Source organism: Periophthalmus magnuspinnatus, chromosome 1 (assembly GCF_009829125.3).
Source record: "Periophthalmus magnuspinnatus isolate fPerMag1 chromosome 1, fPerMag1.2.pri, whole genome shotgun sequence".
NCBI lineage: Eukaryota > Metazoa > Chordata > Actinopteri > Gobiiformes > Gobiidae > Periophthalmus > Periophthalmus magnuspinnatus.
This window is the reverse complement of record NC_047126.1, coordinates 12,295,234-12,316,236: the sequence shown is the minus strand read 5'-3', so window position 1 is coordinate 12,316,236 and position 21,003 is coordinate 12,295,234. Positions and strand designations below refer to the sequence as shown.

Below are 21,003 nucleotides of genomic sequence, written 5' to 3'. Positions count from 1 at the left end.
TTAACTCCAAGAACAAGAGCTGATTTTTGCTTTATCGTCTGGGGAAATATCTGCTCTCAACGCTGAACTAATTTTCACAATCTATCATAAGTATTAGACAATACTCTACTAATCTACAGGCTCCATATTTGGAATTCCGACAGCGAGTATCATAGCAACCAAAGAGCCAATCGGGAGCAGAGCTGTAGCAGGTAATGCCCATTCCCGTTCGCACCACTGGTTTAGCAGGGGTCGGGCGCTTAGCAATGTCAATCAAACTTGTTGCTAACGCTGCAGGAAGTGACCTCGGAGAGCGACCTCGATGGAAAGAAGGCAGCTGATTTGTCTGTTATTAATGTTCATATCTTGAGTTATGGACACAAGAGCCACATAAAAACACCAGGATCACGTAGTGCGGGTCATGAACATTTTAAGACCGAAGTGACAAGCCTGACAGCAGCATTTACGGAGAGAGGGGCGACAGTTTTCTAATGTAAAGTGACCTGGAGACAGAGCTGATGGACCTGGAAGCGCAGCCCATGAGCACTTCCTATTTGAAACGCAGCAGTTAGCACATTAGCTACATCCATTTATACATGCAGTCTATGATATATATAGTAAGTAAATGTGCAAGTAAACATATACGACCTCAATCTCACTGAAATAAGTCTAGGACAACTGAATAAAAATTCACATTACACCACTGCAAATATAAAACTGATGAAGCTTGGTCTAGAGTTGCCCGTAACACTGAATTCAAAGCGCCATACAAACCTGAGACAGTACTTTTTCCACTCCATAACTTTTCATTTCAGTATCCCCAAAGCAAAGTAGTACAGAAACCTGTCTATGGGCCTAGCTGTTGTTTATCGTCAAGCTGATCCTGCCAGTTATGGATTTATTGCAGAGAAGTTGGTAACTTCAGCCGAGAATACTCTGCTGGTTTAAAAGCTCACAAAGTTCTCTATCTTCTGTCACAGCAGCACCAATTTAATAATGCTATAATAATTCAAGAAGCAGCCCCTCTCATGTGTAACAACAAAATATCAAACAAACCACAAAGACTCGGGCTTCAGAAATGACAAAAGAGTGGCGTGGATTCCTTTGTGACTGAGTGTCCACAAGCAACACGGAAAACATTATATGCTTCTCTTGTATGGGTTTATTACAAAGAGTCCCGATTGACTCGCTCAGTGCATAGTTTGGATCACTGTAACCATGATGTGTTATTGGAAGTGATGTCATTGCCAGGAAGAAGTATCTTTTTTTCCAAACAGCAGTAGCAAGTCCCAGCTACTACAACAAAGTGAAGTCCCATTTGATTTTAGATCACTTTTTGGCATTACTGTCACTATTCAAATAATATTAACTGTTAAATATGATACTCTCTTTGAGCTGAGCCTATACGATGATGGTAATATGAAAATCCTATATTGCTCTAAGGCTTGTCAAAAAATCATTAACTAGAAACTAATACATACAAAAACGAGTACTGTAGAATCTGGAAACTACCAATAAAGTATCACATTTTTGGGGGTGCTCCGGAAGTATGGGGTCTGGGGACCTTTGCTGAGGGAGAATCGGTGCAGCGTCAGCAGTGATGCAGTCGCTGTATTGGACTTGTAGTAAAGAAGGAGCTGAGTCAATCTACGTTCCTACCCTCACCTATGGTCATGAGCTTTGGGTAATGACTGAAAGGACAAGATCACAGATACCAGCAGCCGAAATGAGCTTCCTCTGCAGGCTAGCAGGGCGCTCTCTTAGAGATAGGGTGAGAAGCTTGGAGTATAGCCGCTGCTCCTCTACGTTAAGAGGAGCCGGCTCAGGTGTCTTGGGCATCTGTTCCAGATGCCTCGTGGATGCCCGAAGGAGGCCCTGGGGAAGACCCAGGACATGCTGGCGGGACAATGTCTATCAGCTGGCATGGGAAGCCTTGGGGTCCCACCGGAGGAGCTGGAGGACATGTCTGGGGTGAGGGAAGTCTGGGAGTCCTTGCTTAGACTGCTGCCCCCACGACCCAGCCCCGGATAAGCGTGAAAAAATGGATGGATGGCTCTTAACTCAACATTATATAAACTAATTTTGCTGTTGTATTGTATTAATAGCCATAATATTTGTTTTGATTTTTCAATTTTTTATTTTTTTTTACGTTTTAGATTAAATGTGATTCTGATTATAATATGTTTGTGTATTACTGATTTAGTTTAAACAAATACGACCTCCTCCTGTCCTCACCTTGTCTTATGGGCTGGTGCTTGCTGTAGGCCAGTGGTGCAATGAGGAAGCGCAGCTCAGCCACAGGGCTCCAATGGTGCAGGATCCTGACGTTCCACACTCCGGGACGCAGCGGCTGTTTTAGCGGAGGCCGGTAATGTGTGTACTCTGCACTGGCATCGATCAGGATGTCGTAGGTGGCGGCGATAACGTTAGTTGGATCTATCCACACCACCGTCACTGTAACATTTGGGCCTTTGTTCCACTTCTGCATCCCGACCGTCTCATCCATAGGGCCCATCAAACCCCCGAAATTCCTGAACATACGCTCTTTGGCGTCCCACTCGGTACCGACCTGACAGGAAGAGAGTGGGAGAGAGAAAACAGGAAGAGCGGAGTGAGTGACAGAATGAGGTAAGCACAAACATCAAAAGCTGAGTCTGGAAAAGGCTGGGAAATCATTTGCCTGCTTAACACAGCCCACAGTGAATAATTAAGCACTGATTCTGAAGAGAACACAATTAACTTAACCAATACATTGGCTTAATTATCTCGGGGAATTATCTGCTCATTCTACTGTATAGCTTGCATATTTTATCAAACAGTACCATACACCCTCCCATCTATCTCTCATGGATGTTATATAAGTGACGCCATTCTATTTTATTTGCAGAAGCAAAAGCATTGAGAGGTGTTTTAACTTGTGGCATAAAGTATTTGTTAAAGCAAGGCAAAAATGAATACATCTGCTGGTGCGAGACAAAGGGACTAATGTTACAGATCTAAACACAATCAGGATAAAATTGTGTTTTTCCTAGAGCTGAAAAATGCATTGAAGCATTAAAAAGCCATTGTTAAAAACTTGTCATGGTGTGAATTATTGGTTTGTTTAGTTGTTTTTGTAGATTTTTTTTATTTGTAATTTTGTTTTATTTTGACATCTGTGTTGCTTCTTTCAGTGTTTTCCTCCCGTTTGATTGTTGAGTTTTATTCCCAGTGTATTTGAGTCCTGCGTTCTGCCTTGTTCTCTGTTGGTTCATAGTCATTGTCTCATAAATAAGTTTAATGAGTGATTTACATTTTTGGACTTGGACAATTTTGTATATTTTGTTTCTTCTCGAGTTCCCCTCATTTCCTCAGACTTTATGTTATAGCAGTTGTGCACTTTGTGTCTCTTTTTAATAACAGCACATGATACAATGAACCTAGTCAGTATGCATACAGATTGGCCTGTCATGATGATTACTATATCAACATATCATTTAGTATATGGAAGCTGAAACAATATATTTTGGAGTTAAACATTTTTCATGTGTACATTTTCTTCTTCTGCAAGTGTGGAGATTCAATATTGTCATTTAGCACAATATTTCTCTGTGACAATATACTGTGCTTTGAAATTTGAAAATGTCTGTGTGAGCATCTTCATTACTGAAAAGGCAAACTGTACAGCCACTCTCAAAACTCCAGCTAACTCACTCCAAGTTTTCTTCTTTCTGCTGCATAAATTCTTATAATCCCCAAAATAAAATGACCTCATCAACCAATTAATCAGACTGACAATCTTCACAAATGTTTGGAGACTGTAACTCAGCAGGGGTGAAGCTGAACTCAGACTGAATGATGTAGACAAGCAGAGATTAAAGACACAGACGGGCCCATGGAGAGGTGGGACGTCCTGACAGTGACTGATGGTGGCGCTGCTGGCTGGCTGTGAGTGGCGTGGCTGTTTTAGGAGATGCTCAGTCTTTACAAAGCAGCTGATTAACACAGCTTCACCCTTGTGTAGGATCGATGCCTGACGGGAACTGCCTCTCCATAACATCCATGGAGAATACAGATGGCCACGTCCCGTATAAATAGCCAGCATAAATGAGACGCATGGAAAAGAGCGTTCGTTTCACGGCTCTTCGTAAAACACACTTTAATCTCAATTATTGGACCAACCTCCGTTATCTGCGCCCCACGGACCCCGGTGTTTTCTTTTCAAATCGTTAATCAACTCGCTTGTCTTGTGTATAGCTCATTACTTTATCCAAGGCCGTGTCGCTGGCCGGCTAACATCCCTGATTGATTGGCAGCAGTCTTGTTTTAAAGCAGCAAAAATGAAGAGAGTATCGACATAGGGTTTTCAGTGTAATCCACTGGGACGAAGGTAGAGGAAGTGGAGAGAAAAAGACTCTAAGGATGTTTGCTTTCAGAGGGTTGAGAGGGCCCCCGGAGACTGGACTGCCCGTAGTTCATTCTGCAACATACATCGGCCAAGAAAACACTAATTATATTCCACTGGTGTCAAGGTTGAGTCTGCAGTGCGAGTGTAGGAGCAGAATATTCAGGCCAGACGAGTGGGCAGCTGCCTCCTGCCTCCACCAGCCCGCAGGCTTGCCGTTAACTCAACAAACCACAATGAATAGTACTCCCTAGAATAAATATAATGTAAAAGTAATTTGACAGTGCATTCAGTTATTTCAGACAGTCATAATGACATTGTAAGAGCTCAAACAAGTATATTTCGAGCAAAAATAAGGTGAAAAAAAGGCTTTAAAACTGAAATTTAATATTGAGAACACCATAAACTCTTTTAATCCAAAGATGTTACAACCTTTGGAAACATATTAAAGATAATAATAGAGATTGTTAAAGTTATTACTATTGTGATGTGTTGAGGCTTTGTGTTTTTGTATTTTAATCTTTTGTCTTTTAAGTTTGAATTTTTGTCTGAACAAACACTCAAAACTATAACCATGACCTCTGCCAACCAAATATATAGCACTTTTCTACTGTCAACCTGTTTGCAGAGATTGAGGCCGAGGTGGGTTAAGTGTCTTGCCCAAGGACAGAACAACAGTGGGAGCTGGAATCGCACCACCAACCTGGACGTGAATCTGACCGATCTAACAACGATGTTTACCACTGACCTTCAGACTGGAGGACAGCCACTCAACCTCCACCTGAGCTACTGACCTAACGCGTTTACTTTCACTTTCTTTGAGCATCTGACTGTTTGGCTTTAGACATTGTGGATAATTAATGAGGCCAAAGTAGTGGACCACCTTTCCTCCAGTATGGAAGTGGGTCAAACTGGGATTAACTTGTGGCCCATTTGAGCCTGAGCCTGAAGCTTACACTGACCTCCACATTCAACCTGCCTCCTGCTGCTTCTACTGTCAATAAGCCAATAAGACCCAATCACCCTCTCACCAACGTGTAAGACACATAGAACACCTACCGGTAATAGTATTTTGTGATTCATTTCTTCAAGCAATTATATTCCTAAAACTATTACGTGATTACTCTCTGACCAGGGCAGGGGAGATTTAATAATTTACAACAGGTTTAAGGTTTGGTGTTTTTTTAATAGACAGGCCTACAACCAATAATGTGGCAGTACGAGCTCAGCAGAGTTTGAAATTTTGAAGATGAAATTTGATCACTTTTAAATGGCATTGGAGTCTGAATAATTCATTTGTCATCTTAGTTGAGGTTTATTTTAAAATACAAAAATATATACATACTGCCCAGCCCTAACTCTAACTCAAGAAGTCCAAAAAGTCCAGCTAAGGGCATCACTTCTTATTGGACAAGCGCGTATTTCTATGCAAACACGGTCGCTTGGTATTTGCCAAAACACTATTTTGGTCTAGCCTGAGCCTGGATTAATAAAGAAGATAAAAAAAATGAAATATGTCTAATCACTCAAGATCAGGAAGCTGTTGAGTAGTGGATACTCATAAAGGCAAATGTCAGTAGAAAATATTACACTGACACACCAGTGAGATTTTGTAACTATATTTGTGGCAGTACAGTATGACTATAAACAAGTTCTAACAAAACCATCTCCAGCACAAGAACAAAGCTAATAGGTCCCATATTAGACATTTTACTGTTTCATTCGATCCCACTCTCTCCACCTGATTTAATAGACCACATAAAATGCTCCCATCTTATTATTGAGCCTTTCCCAGTGCTTCCCCATGACCCTGCTGACCTCTGCTAACCTCTGTCCTTATGAATGTGACGGTGGCGCCTTGAGTCTGACACCTCTATTAAACATTACAGGTAAATTTAATCAGGACCGGCCCAGCCCATAAACGGCCTCGAGACTCTATTGGCATTTATTAGTGGCACTTCTGTGTGAGGTAATCACACACAGGTGTTCAATGCAGCGCATAAAGAGCCCCCAAGGACTCCAGCTACACAATGGAGGGATCGGGAAGGAGACAATTGTATTTACAGTGCTGTACAAAATGCATATAATTGTGCAAAGAACAAACCAAGAAGCGGTTCTGTATCAAGAAACAGACTGGGTAAGATAGAACATAAATGAAACAATAATATCCTGTGATCTGGCTGTGGCCGAGCACAGCTAAATTATGCCTGACCTTTCCAGTGTCCTCTGGTGTTCACAGTGTAAATACAAGAAGGGTGAATTAAATTATAACAACTCTTTATCCAGAGTTATATAAGTGATCTATGCTATGTTAAGATAGAGCAGTAAAGGGCACCTTCTCATGAGGTTCTTTTTATGTACTAGCCTTTAGCTTCATAAAGGACAACTTGACAAAACACAATCTGGGAAATCTCATCATACAATATGGTTTATATAAAATGCTTTGTTCTTCTATGTCTTCAAACCATTATGCTGCTGTTGGCTATAATGAAGCAGTTGTTTACTGTCAGTAACCTACTGTACTTTCATCTTCCATCACAATTTGTGTATACATTTTGTACCAAGGATAAAGGCATCATTCACAGACTCATCCAGTACAGGGTAAAAATCTCTCAATGTCAAGTCTGTCTTGGGGTGAAATACTAATTTTAACAGTGTGGGCTGAAGCTGCTCTCCTCTAATCACTCCATAAAGTCCTTTGCAGGCAGCTGGAAGGCGTCTATTGAAGAGTTTAAACAGACATAACTGTCCTTCTTTATATCTAGGGGAAGACAGGGAACACATTGTTAAGCCAAGCATATGGTTTATCTACCAAACCCCATATTGCCTTAGCATAATGGCATATCTGCTAAGTCGACAAAGGGATAAAGCTATTGCTGCTTCTTATTTAAAGTCTTTCAGCTTTAAATGACACATGGACAAAGTGAGTGACAAGCACTATAGAGCCGCCGACAGAGTGGCCTTTCTTCAACTGAGCATCCTGATAAAAGCTACAGCTCAAATCACTGCACTGTCAGTCAGGGCCCTGACACCACCACTGCTATGTTACGGGAAGCGGTTTGCACTTGGTTGTTTGTAAAGCCACTAAAAAGGTTCAATAGGGTCACAGCACATGGTGAAAATATAAAAAAAGAAGAGACCATAAAACAAATGACTTTTTGACATTCCTGCAGATCGTCGAAAAGGTCAATTTGCATTCACATGGCTAACTGTGTGCTTTTTTGATAGACATTTGGTAGCTGTCACATCAGAGGGGGGCTTTGTATCCTAACAGGCGTCATGGTAAACAGAAACACAGATTAACATAACAAGACAATCAGGGGAGGCATGGGAGTGTGAAGGTGAGATGGAGTCCTATTAAGAGACAACAAATAAGCAGCACAAGCCGCGCTCGTCCCCATAAACTCCAATGAAGCCAGTCAATTTACATTTTACAGGGCTATTACAGTCTCTCCGTTTAATTGTCTGAAAATGTGCAGCTAGCTCTGGGTCTGGGCAAGGGCGCTATAGCCATGAATGTAAGGTCAGGATGGCAATGAGTTGTATACTTCACCTCTAATTATATACTATAGGGCTGTGTTTTTGCTTACACTTTTAATAGAACTAATTTCCTCTGATGGGCAACGCTTGACTGATTGTTTTGCAAGCGAATGCCAAGCAGGAGAGAGTTAACTGTAAATGAAAAACAAACGCACAACACTAATATGCTGACTCACCTCGGCAAACTGCAACCTGCTGAATGTGCTGCTAGGAGGGAGGGTCATCTTAAAGTTTTTCTTAAGAGCCACCCAGGTCTCCATGGTTTCCAGTTTGCTGGTTGCCAGGTTGGTGGCGTGGTGTCTGACCAGGTAGCCCTGAAACTGGTCCTCCTGGAAGTAGAGATGCACCGATATGGGATGTCCCATGGGGAAGTACCTGGCAGCACACACAAGAACAGAACAGAGGAGAAAAAAATCCAGTCATTAGCAAACCTGATCCGTGTTGACCTACCCGCTGTGCTGCTTTTAGGGCCCAGCGGTGTAAGGCGAGTAGCGTATCTTGATTCATCGGGATAACGGTCGGTGAGCCTTGCACATGCTAATGCACTCAATGCTAATTTATGCTCTGAGTGAAGGTTACGGGGGCTCGTGATTGTGCGACACGCTGGACATTAATTCACTGACCTTTTGTAGAATACCAATTTGTCAAAGACATGAGTAGACCATGCTGATGCAATTTTTTTTACTTAGGTTGCTCTAAAGTTACTATTTTCATACTATGGACTAAGTACAAATGTTACGGGTGTTTCTGATATCTCCTATCTTATTGGCCTATATAGTCCTCTTTCATTGAGTTGTTAAGCTCTAAAACTGTATTTAACAATGTTTATGTGCCTACTGAAGAGAATAATTTGTTAGTGAGAGATTTTGTATGTTTGCTCAATATCTTGAAGTAGTCCATAATCCCTCTTTGTTTTTCAGTATCTATCTATCTATCTATCTATCTATCTATCTATCTATCTATCTATCTATCATCCATCCATCCCTCCCTCTCTCTCTCTGTGTGTATATATATATATATATATATATATATATATATATATATATATATATATATATATATATATACATACATATATATATATATATATATATATATATATATATATATATATATATATATATATATATATATATATATATATATATATATATATATATATATATATATATATATATATATACACATACGCATGTGTATATAGCTGAGAAAAAATATTTGAGTTGTACAGTATTGTACTGTTAACAAGAACTGTCCTTCGTCTTAATTACTGCTTTAATTTGGAGCAGTGGCCTGAACATGTGCTGTAGTCCTGAAGCAGAATGGATCGCTAAATGTGATAAATGGCAGATGGGTTCACAAGTGTTGACAAAGAACACACAATTATGTCATAGATGAGGGGTTTGTCAGACAGTTACCTAGTTACCTAAACCACAGCATCCTTGGTTCAGTTCTCACTAGGCAGACATGCTTGTGTGGAATAATGCTTAGAGATGCTTAGAGGGTGAGGCCTGTTTAAAAAGTATCCTGCTTGATGCTCATCAGCTGCAGAGACATACAGCCTGAATTTACACTTGCGCTTTGAGTAGTTTTCTCTCCAAAAATAATTTTTGACTACTTTTTATTATACAGTATATGTCTTGCTAATACAATTCTGCCTCCTTCTTCTCTCCTTCCTCCCCTGGACCTCTCCATGTGATCTGTCTACACAGTGCCCCCTGCTCTCTGGTGCCTATGGCCTCATCAGTATTCCTCTAAAGGCCCAGGAGTCAACTCGGCCCGGTAAACGCTACTCTGACAAGCAGAACAGCAAATATTTACACCCACAAGGATAGCAGCGAGCAGCCTGTCTTCGGCGCTCTTTCGCAGTGCATGCATTTCTTATAGTTTTGAATACCATTTTTCTCTGACTGTATTTTTCTGTATTGTCTTTAGGCAGTAAGTCTTTAGTTAGTTAGTATATATAAAAATATGTTGCGATGAGCTACTCAACAATCCAAATGAACAAAGTAAAGGCATTATGATGTAATTTAGGTGTAATTACTGGGCCTTTTCACGTTCATCTGGCTTTCTCTGGCATCACAAATAAGAACTGCAGGCGTGCGTTTTTTTTCCCCCTTTTCTTTTGCTTGAGAGGACATGAAAGATTATTTGGGGATTTACAGTTTGGGTATTTCATTCCAAATCAGGGAGTAACCCATAGACTAATACAGACCACTGAAATCATCAGATTCCCAACCGATTGAGTAAATACAGCTCATTGCTACCCATGTCTGGTCTTAGGGACTGACTTTTCCTACAGACCCACAGTAGCCAGTGTTGAGGTGGTGGGAGAGGAACACTGGGCGTATTCTGCACAGACGCTCTATTCAACAGGCTCCTACTCTGCAGCCTTTCCAATCATTTCACAGCAGACCCCCTAAAAGCCACCTCCAGGCCCGGCCCCTCGCCCCAGTCTCACTCTCTGTCCATCTGGAGCAGGCACATCTAAATTCTACACGCATACTGAACAAGGGCCCACACACGCCATATGGGTGTAGCAAAGAGATACTTAAATGTAAAAAGTCTGTTTGTTCTTTACAATTGGGTTTTGGTAATGGGCATTGCAGATCAATAAAGCAGAGCCTGTGTAGTCATGCCACAGATCTCGTGTATTTAATTATTAGGCTCATAAAGCAGTGGCTGGATGAAGTCACAGTGCAGCACTTTTCAGACTTAAGTTTTCGTCTGAGTGCAGCCAACGTATTGTCTCCTACTACTTATTTTTTCTCTTCAAATTAGCCTTCAACCTCACGCTCACGTTTGGGGACAGTTTTCTGTGTGTTTGTGCTTTGTTCCAGGTGTCTTGGAAATCTTTTGAAATACTATACACAGCTTGCTTTTTATCTATCTTTAACTTAACCCCTTGAACGTCCTAAGTTTAACATTTTTGGATTTATATAATGTAATGTAATGAGAAGTGAGAATGACAAGTGATGATGGTTTGTAATGAATAATAACAGCAACCACATTCACAGAGTCATAGCACAGACAGCTGTAGATTTAAAAGATTTTTAGGTTCAACATTTGGAGAGACACTTACCAATAATGCATTTGTACAAGGATGGTTATTATGTTGAGTGTATCAACTTGAAAATGACAAAAAATTCATTGCTAATGTATATGAATTACACAATCTCACCCCTTTTTTCACCCTTGGATCCTCTACCTATATATATATATATATATATATATATATATATATATATATATATATATATATATATATATATATATATATATATATATATATATATATATATATATATATATATATATATATATATATATATATATATATATATATATATATATATATATATGATCTGAGGGTTGACTTTATGACTGTACTCCTCAGCAATATATTTACAGCCAGTCAGCATCTATAACTTTAAAATAATGTAATCTAATCAATTACATAACATCTCCATTTCTCCATTTAATACAATGGGTAGTGTGATTTATGTCATAAATAAATAATGGCCCTATAAGGAACTATACTTCTAAGCGGTTAGATCTTTGATTGCATATTTTTATTCCTTATGTAATTTCTGTTGGAAGAATTTCCCCATTGTGGCACAAATACAGGTTCTTTTGTCAACCTAAGGTTTTGTAACTCAAAAGAAGACACATTTTAGAGTCCAAGTCTGGTTAGTATTTTTTGACACACCTTGACCACTATTAGCCTTGTGTAAAGTATGCATGAAGTTATTATGCCAGGGCTTAAGTGACAGAGAGTCATATTTTGTTTCAAAATAAATAGGGCTGCTTCACGCTGGCTTCTGTTTATTGGAGAAAGCTATTGTAATGAGGCCGCTTTGACATATGATCACATTACATAGGAGCACAAATGCTTTTCAGAGTATGCTGACTTCTCCTGGTTACAAAGGTGTGGTCCTCATAATATCAACCTACCAGCCTACATGTGGAGCAGGTGCGCACTGTCTGACCCTAAAAAAAACATATTTACATACAAGTGTGTGTTTTTAGAGGACCAACCTGCAGCTGTGGTCATTGGGGTTCCCTTGCAGAGAGGAGGCAGCCCGGGACAGTCCCAGTCTGGAGAAGGAGTGGTAGTAGGTGAGCTGAGTGTCAGATAAAGTGGCCACTCCATCGGGCTCGTCGTAGATGTTTTCCCAGTACGAGTTGAGGGCTGGTGTCCCATGAGGCAGAGGGCCAAACAGGTACGAATCCAACTGGTTCACGATCTCCTGGTTCACGCTGGCCTCAAACTTACGAGCGAAGAAGGTGGGGCGGACAGTTTGCTGCATAAAAAAGACATATAACAAATAGTTAGTTGTGAGCACAAATGAGCAGTGTTTCCACATTATGCTCAAGTTGCATCAAAATATTTTTTACTCAATAGAAAATAAAATTAATCATCCAAAAGATTAACGTGAAAGGACAAAAATATAACACTTTAGAGATGAAATTTCAAAGTCTCATAAAACATGGGCTGACCACTTTGGCTACTCATGCCAAGAGTCACCTCACTTTTCCATTACTTTCAGTGCATAAAAAAACAATTCAATCCAACAATCCATTACCGTATCTTGGCTGAAAGAGGAAAAATAAACTAATACTCAAATTTAGGAGATGAGGGGCATTTAATGACCTACAGTGAGACCGTGCAGAATAATGAATTACCTCCCGAGATACATTTATAAATATAAATATATGTAAACTCTGAAATCAAATACTCTTTGTAGTGATGGTTAAAATCATTTAAGTCCAGCACAATTCAACTACAGGAGCTAACAAAGTAATCCTTATCCAGAGCGTGTGAGAATTGAGTGTAGTGAAAGGAAGGGCACCAGGCATAAACCTAGTCTAAATCAGTGAATGTAGGCAGATGGTTTAAAAGCTACAGACGGAAAATGTTACAGTTTACCATCTACTGATATGTATAATCCCTCCCCTAAACATCACTCTGCCAAAGCACTTTGTGAGAACCCAGATAGTTGCAACGTAATTATTCGTCTCATCTGCAAACCAAATTAAACTTTGCTTTAGTGCGTCTCTATCTTTCCACTGCAAAGGTTCAAAGGGAAAATGTGATATTAAGCCCCATTAATACTGAGGTCTGGCGGGCTTGGATGGGCTGTTGGAAGAGACCGTTTTTGTTCAGGGTTTTGGACTTTGCTGATCCCACAGACTCTGAGCAGTGATGCCAGAGACCCGTGGTAATGTGTTGGCACTGACCAGGGCCAGACTGCAGCCAGACAGCGGGCACACTCGCCAGGACAAGAAGCAGTGAGGTCAGCCTGGCGCCTCTCACTGTGCTGTCAAGGACGGGAAGCCCACCACTGTCCTCAAGTCATTTAGCTATGGTCAGACTTGTGAAAATGACTTATCAATAGTCCATTCAGCTTCACTTTGCAATGACAGAGGAACTATTTTTTTTACATTACACCATCAAAGATAAAAATATACAACCACAACAACAAAAGTGGGAATGAACTCATCTAATAATCAGTAAGTCAAAATCAAATAATATTGGGGAAAAATGGGTAGTGGTAAAAGTAATAAGTCAGATTTTAACAATTAAAACTATTAAAACTAAAAATAACTCCCTTGGATAGAGACATTTTTTAATTTTTAGATGACCCTTGCCTGAAATACCACCAACTATTACACAACTGTTATCACTGCTAATAAAGCCATACACACTTTCGATACAGATTTTAGAGCTACTTAAGCCTCTACTACTACCCCTATATCTGTCACAGTGCTTAACATGTTTATAAAATTACAAGTTTTACAGTTATAAATTAATTGCTAAAATAATAAGACAGAAGTACGGTAGTAGGTTTTTATTCTGCACTCTTCTGTTTTAATGTTAATTTTATAATGATTATTTGTGATTATTTAGGTTTTGATTTGTGTGATTTTAATGTCCTTATTCTGTGAAGCACTTTGAATTACTTTGTGTACGAATTGTGCTATACAAATAAACTTGCCTTGCCTTGCCTTGCCTTACCTGGAAGCGGTGGAAGTCGGCAGGTTTGAAGTCGTTGGGGGAGCAGCCGCACCAGTCCACAATGTGCTTGTACTGGCATTTACAGCCCAGTTTGCGGTTCCAGTTTGTGATGCGCAGATTGTTGTCCACCATGCTCTCGCAGTAGACGCTATTCTCCAGCACAGTGTGGAAAAATGACTGTGACAGGGAAAAAACACACAAAAGACAGTAAAAAGCTGAAGTGAGAAGCAGTGAAATCAGAAAATTGTAAAGCCTTTTATAGGTTTTGCCCACCATCCAATTCACAAGAGGAAATAGAGTAGCAGCACAGAAAGGCTCATGATAAACATCCCATTCGCCCAATTCAATTCTCATCCAATCCTTGTATTTGGCTGAAAAGGAGGGATTTACACCATGCTTTCACTTTACAGTGTTGTCTGCCTCTGTTCATTTTCAAGATAAGCAGAACTGGCACAAGCAGGCAAATAAGGAACACTATTTTGGGGACACTCGAAAATGTGCAATGTACAACAAAAAGTTTATTCAACTCAAATAAATTGCAGCTACACTTTAACTACAACACTTAGGCCCATGCAAGTTTTTAGTACCTTTCATATAAGTACCTTTCATTAGATTGTATTTGATTGTATTTGATTGTATTTGTACTGTATGTTTATGCAGGGAAATTCAGATGTATATAATGCCAAATTAAATAATTTTGTGTAGATACATATATGTAGATATTTATAAATGATAGAATAGCTTTGCCAAAAATCTATTCTTTACTCAAAATGATAGTAACCACATGCATTTAGTTTGTTTTAGGGAGCTAAAATATGTTTACTGTAAACTTGCTTCTTTCTCTATGTACTGACACTAATGACACTGTACTGTAGAGCAGTGTACCTCAGCAGGCAGCAGGGTGTAGGCGTAAAAGCGCTTCATGTTGGTGACCAGGTCGTCCTGAGACTTGATGACATATTCCACAAACATACGATTGAGCAGGAACCAGTCTGAGCCTCCGTCCACAGAGATGCCCTCTGGGATCTTCCTGTCACCCAGTCTCCACATGTGGGTGTCACACTCATAGAACAGGCGGTCCAACCCCTGTTTACGGATAAACCTAGAAGAAAAACATTTGAAATGGTATTATACATTTTATCAGCTAGTCTCCATAAAGGTCATAGGTGTGACTAAAATGAGTGTGTGAACTTAAATATACCGAAATACTCTATTAAACATGTATTCTTATTGTGAAGATCACTTCTCCACAGAACTGATGTAAATTGGCCTGATGGTGTCCCCTGCTCTTCTCCATGAAGAAAATACATTTTATGCCATTATGTGGCTAAATACCAGACAAAGCAATAACATCTCCATGGAGACAAGCAGGTGGTGGACTCTTCATCAGAAAAGTTACAAAGTGCACACCTGCTATAACCTATAGTTATACATATTGCAATTGACATGATTATTAGAATTATATAAAATAAATACAATAGGCCAAAAAAGACAAGGAGCAGTAAAGGGACAAATAAATATATAATAAGGGCTTTGACACAGGATAATTTACAGATAAGATCAGTTACACATGAACTTGACCATTTGAGGTTAAAGTTCGTGTCTGAACACCACATTTAGATTGAGAGATAGGATCAAAGACCACTAATCTCATTAAATGTTAAATTGCTCATTTAACAGCAATTTTCCGTGTTAATGGATGAAACGAGCATTGCTACTCTAATACAAAACAGCATTGTACAGTATCAGGACCCTTAATAATGCATACACCGTTTCCATGGAGAGAGTCAGACAACATGCATTATAGATGACAGGAGTCAGGTGACGGGGTCAGGCTGTTCCTCTGCTCACATGCGACAGAGGATGACTGACTTTGCGACTTTGAAATGTAAACAAAGGCAGGTGTAAACAGTACAGAGTATATATGCATTGTATCATAGGGGATTAGCAAAATTAATTATAGCTGCTAGATAAACCAAATTAAATTAGTCATAAGCCGCTCGCCTCACTGAAAAATATTTTAAGGAGTGACTGTGTTCATGTAGGTCATATATGTGTAAATTCCACAGTGTGAGTTCTCCATAAGCATAAGGTGTATTTTGATAAAGCAATATGAAGAAGTAGACAAAAGAACAAAATTGGCACTTGCCTCGGATAGTACTAAAATATATTAAATCTAAAGTCAGGCATCTATACAACAGCTCATACTACAGCATTACAACAACAGTTCCACAATTCAATTTCACAGTTACAACACATGAATTACTGTTACTAACACAATATTGTTTTTATAATATTTGTGTTACTAATGCTAGAACATGCAGCTTTACACTTATAATTAATTCTACTTATGAATGTAGTGAATGCTTGGAGATGCATTTTGACTCGTTCACAGTTAGTAATGACAGAGCTGCGGGACAGTAACAGCAGTGAGGGAAGTTCTGGCTCTCACCTCTTCCTCTCATCCCATCACCAAGGTTAATTAATAACGCCACAGATGGGAGCTAATTGTATTATGATTCAGTGACCACATCGCTCTGGCAGCACCGCGCCCTGAGAGAGGAGAGCCAGGCAATCCGAAAGGCGGGCACTTTAGAGGGCAAATGAAAATGAGGTTTGGAGGAGTGTCTCACCTGGCGTTATCTCTGCCATGGGACTTGATGAAGTTCATCTCTCTGTATTTGGACAGGAAGGCCACCAGCTGGTTATTGGTCCTGAAACGGGACAAACGACTGAGTCAGACAGGGGAACATATGGTGGAGCTGAGCTGGGAGTGAAATATTGATTTTGCTGTAACATGCAGGGCAGGTGCAGTGTAGCTGCCAGAAAAAGAGATCAAACCAGCTTTGCTCCTGAACCAGCCTGGGTAACTAAGTGTGTGCAGAGGAGAGATGCTCTGATGATTTTACTTTACAATGTCCAGTTATCACGATATGCAATTTATGTTTAGAGAATGAAATAAATTACATTTTTACATATTTAAAAAAGTACTTGCAATACCAGATTATGCTCATATATGTATATAATATCTTATGTCAGTTATACAACGCCTCTCGCCATCATATAATACTGCAGTAACACTTTAGTTTAGGGAACACATATTAATTAAGGGTTCCTTCACACTTGTACCTGTGTATCCTGGTTTGAACCCAGTTTAGCAGCATATTTTTTTCATTTGTATCAAAATGACTATGCGACACTGCTGAATCCTACGTGTATCACCAATTAAGGAAATAAAATTGGAGAACGAAGTAAGAACAGAGACGTGGCAATGAAAACAGGAGCTGATCAGCAATATGGTGTCTTGAAAATAAAAGATTAAAGATGGCTCAAATGTGCATGAATCACTCCAAATACAATTTTGAGAGTGTAAATGGTGAGGGGAAACAACTATAACATGGTTAAAAGCTCTGAAAAGTACATTTATGCAGAATAGGTCTGCTTTAAGACAACATGCATTAAGATAATCCAATAACACCCATATGATGCTAAAGACATATATAAATGTTTACTGAATAAAACATGAATAAGTACTTTATACACACTAATAAAGACCTCTAAATAACCATGTAATATGCCTATTACTACTGGTTAGCCATTAATATGTGGTGCCTAAAAAGTGCCTAATTGCTCTCTGACTTGATTGTTGCTTTTTTGTTTAATATTTAAGAGAAAAATGTATAAACATATGTTTGAGCTGCTTTAAGCCATGTCAAGATCAATTAAACTCCTCTCGTTGCAGCCCTTGAGTCCGTTCATGCTGTTAGTGGCGTTTAGGATAACACAAAAGATCTATGATTTTGATGAATGACTGCATGCTGGTGTTACATTGTAAGGCCGTCTACTCCCTCATACATGGGCCAGACAGGCTAAAAGCATTGCTCTGCAGGCTGTGCCCCAGTCAATGCCTTCAACATTTCATCTGCACTGAAGGCCTTTGATGATGGCTTGGGGTGGCTGTTCTAAAAGAGCAGTGAAGCCATGGCAAAAAGGCTCACGGATCAGTGGGGGGAGGGACCAGCGCATATTAATGTCATTTTCTCTTCAAGGAGCAATTTCACAGCCTAGGGGGTTTATCTTAGGAGGTCCTGAGCCACAAAGCCTAACTGATGATTCGCCCCAGACACTCTCCACTTCCTGAATGCACACATAGGCCCCGGGTGCATCTGCTACACTGCACAAACGCTCCAGGCAGCACTGACACATGCAGTCGCACTCAATGAGGAAGTTCATGTACAGCTCCAGATTAGCCACCTGAACGGTCACCTCCTCCACCATGTCTACTTGGTTTAGTCAGTGTCAGCCCTTAGACTTACTCACCCACAGTTCTCTGAAATAAACAAGAGGGTGTGAGTGTCCAGAATAGGGTATTCATTAGTGGAACTTTATTCTGTAACTATACCCTTGTGCATTTGTAGACACTATAAATTATCAAAGTAAATGAGTTTCAAGGCCTTTCAGGCCTGTGTGATTGCGGCTCCTCTAATGATGACCACATTTGAACACAGCACCTTTTGAACAGGGACTGAAAAAGTGGCGGAGCTTGTCATTGACTCATCAGCTTAGACCTCTTAAAGGTGGTACTGGAGTCTATGAAAGAGCTTTAAAGGGAAATGGCTAAGGCAGAAGACAGTGTAGATTAAAGCTGGGGTGGAGGGCTGCACTGGGAAACGCAGATTCCCCCTGGACACTGCCCCTGTGCTGGTGTGAGGCGCTCTCAGCCTGCCTTTGAGAGGCAGCCATGCGGCAGCACTGATATTATCAGAGAATTAGAGGGGAAATAATGCTTGTCTCCAGTCCCACTGATAACAACTGCGCTAGTCAGAGCAGAACAGGGAAGGGAGCCCCCCACATTCCTCTTCCAACTGCAAAGAGAGGGCTGTTGGGGCTCCAACCCAAGACTACTTTGCAGTCTCGTGATGTTTATATTGTACACTTTGTTGTAATGAGCCCAACAGAAATGCGTTGTGATAAGACGGTAATGATGTAGAAAAATACTAGTGCTACTGTACTGCTGCTACTACTGTACTTTATGTAAGGGCCTGTACACAGCACAGGTTCTGGGCAGATAGGATGGTTAAATGTAATGCTGATGTGTTTATTCTGAGGGAGGAAGTCGCACAGATCACAAAAGTTGTCAGCAGCAAAACAACTACCTGGTTTTATTTTCCTGATTCAGGACAGTCTGGATTCACTTTGACTTGGCAAAGCAAAGATAGTGCATTTGTCTACAATACTTCATACTGCACAAACATGCAGTTCCTGTAGTTGCCCTGGGGCATCTCTCGCTCCATCAGTCCCTTCTCTGCAGATGGGGCTTAAGCCTCACTGTCAGCATCCACCTGATGCAAATGAGCAGATGAGGCAAAAGAGCAGAGGCAGAAAACACACACCAAGAACTGTAATCATGCACTGAGGCAGACAGACAACCCAAACACACATCAGCGTGTAGACAGGTAGTGAGCAGGCCGGGGAAATAAGCATGTAACAGACAGGTAGTGAGCAGAATGCTGGGATAATGCATGAACACCGCATGTATGCGCTGTGCACTGATACAGAGAAGACACAGACATCTGAGAACAGAGGCTCCAGCTGTGGAGCTCCTTTTGCCCACTGGCCATTACAGTCTGTCCAATTCAACTGGTGGACATCTGGCTCTAGCGAGGAGATAACTCTCTCTTTAACAGGAGCTTTTTAATTGGCTGCTGTGGAGCTACATCAAAAACCCAGCAGACCCTGAACTCCCACAAGGACCATAAACCCACATAAAAAGGTACACGTCCAAAAGGCTATTTCCATGACTTCATGTCCAGCTCACACTCTTTTAATTACCTTTTAGAGCCTTTAAAAGCCCCAGTTTCGAGCAGAGACGAGCCTGGGACGGTACAGTACACATCAGGCAGCACAGTCAATATGTATTGACCCTTCGCAATTAAATTGTAATCAGTTCAGCATGTAGCCCATTGAGTGCAGCTGAGGAAAGGAAACAGGGATGGAGAGGTGCGAATGAACCGTGCTGGAGAAAAGCAGAGGCTCTACTTCATTGATCTGTTTGCTTTGGAGTGACTCTTTATTTAAAGCTTGCAGCTAACCACAGGGGCCCTGACCAGTCTGGATTGAATTTCCTCATATTGGCTCAGCGCGCTCTGCTATTATTTTGCACACTGGACATCTGCTTTTGAGGGAAAAACTGTAGGTATTTGCTATCAATATATGCCACTTAAACATCCCTCTTCATAGACACATGCTACTCATGGTAACATTACGTCACCTGATGGGGTAGTCGGCCGCACTGAGGTTGATGAAGAAGTCCCAGCTCCAGTCTCTCATGGCCAGCAGATCGGCCATACTGCGCAGGTACATGGTGAGAAGACTGGCTCCGCCCCAAATGGTGGACATGCGCCATGGAGTCACCCTCACGTTGGGATACTGAGACGCCAGGGACAGCACTTGTCTGTGTAAGTAGTTGGAGCGCTGGAAGGCAAAATAGTGTTACATTAACAACTGCATTTCTTGTCATTTTTGTATTTTTTCAAATGTATTCACTTAGAAGAGATAAGCTCTTTTGAGATGAATGATATTAAATGATTTTTTACCAACCATGTGTGCACACAGCACTTACCTGGTCAACGTGTATGTAGTAATAGTGTGATGTGTGGTAAATGGCTTTGAAAAGGCGCTGCAGTTGTCGAGAGGCTCGTCCATGGACCACCAGCACAAAGGCGATTCGTACTGGTTTAGATAGAACAGTCTCAGCTGAGTCCTCATCCCACTGGATATTAACATTGGCTTTACCTGTGTGAGAAAGAATGTTGGGGCCATATTAGCTGTATCAAATCTATTACAGTACATCCAAATGAAATCAATGGGAGTGCCCCCTGCAGTTGAGAAGAATACACCTTCAGGGAACAGACTCAAAAGCAGCTTTTTTTTTCTTTTGTCTCTTTTTGTTGAAATAAGGCATTATAAGCACACACAAAAAAATTATGTTGCCTAGCATAAAAAAGTCAGAGTTTCCCAGGGGAATTCTCTTTGAGTTGATGTCCGCCATCTTTTCAAGAGTTGCTTTCTGCCCAGAGAC

General features: G+C 40.6%; 1 protein-coding gene across 1 annotated transcript in view; it reads right to left on the bottom strand.

Annotated features, from left to right (window-relative positions):
• The window catches only part of xylt1 (xylosyltransferase I), a 72,325-nt gene that overhangs the window by 4,920 nt on the left and 46,402 nt on the right, over positions 1–21,003 (bottom strand). The window contains exons 3-10 of the mRNA XM_033971906.2: positions 20,545–20,717; positions 20,194–20,396; positions 16,556–16,636; positions 14,808–15,024; positions 13,923–14,099; positions 11,942–12,207; positions 8,080–8,278; positions 2,215–2,548 (exon numbers count right to left, since the gene is read on the bottom strand). Coding sequence (XP_033827797.1) covers positions 2,215–2,548; positions 8,080–8,278; positions 11,942–12,207; positions 13,923–14,099; positions 14,808–15,024; positions 16,556–16,636; positions 20,194–20,396; positions 20,545–20,717 — 1,650 coding nt within the window. The remainder of the gene's footprint in view (positions 1–2,214; positions 2,549–8,079; positions 8,279–11,941; positions 12,208–13,922; positions 14,100–14,807; positions 15,025–16,555; positions 16,637–20,193; positions 20,397–20,544; positions 20,718–21,003) is intronic.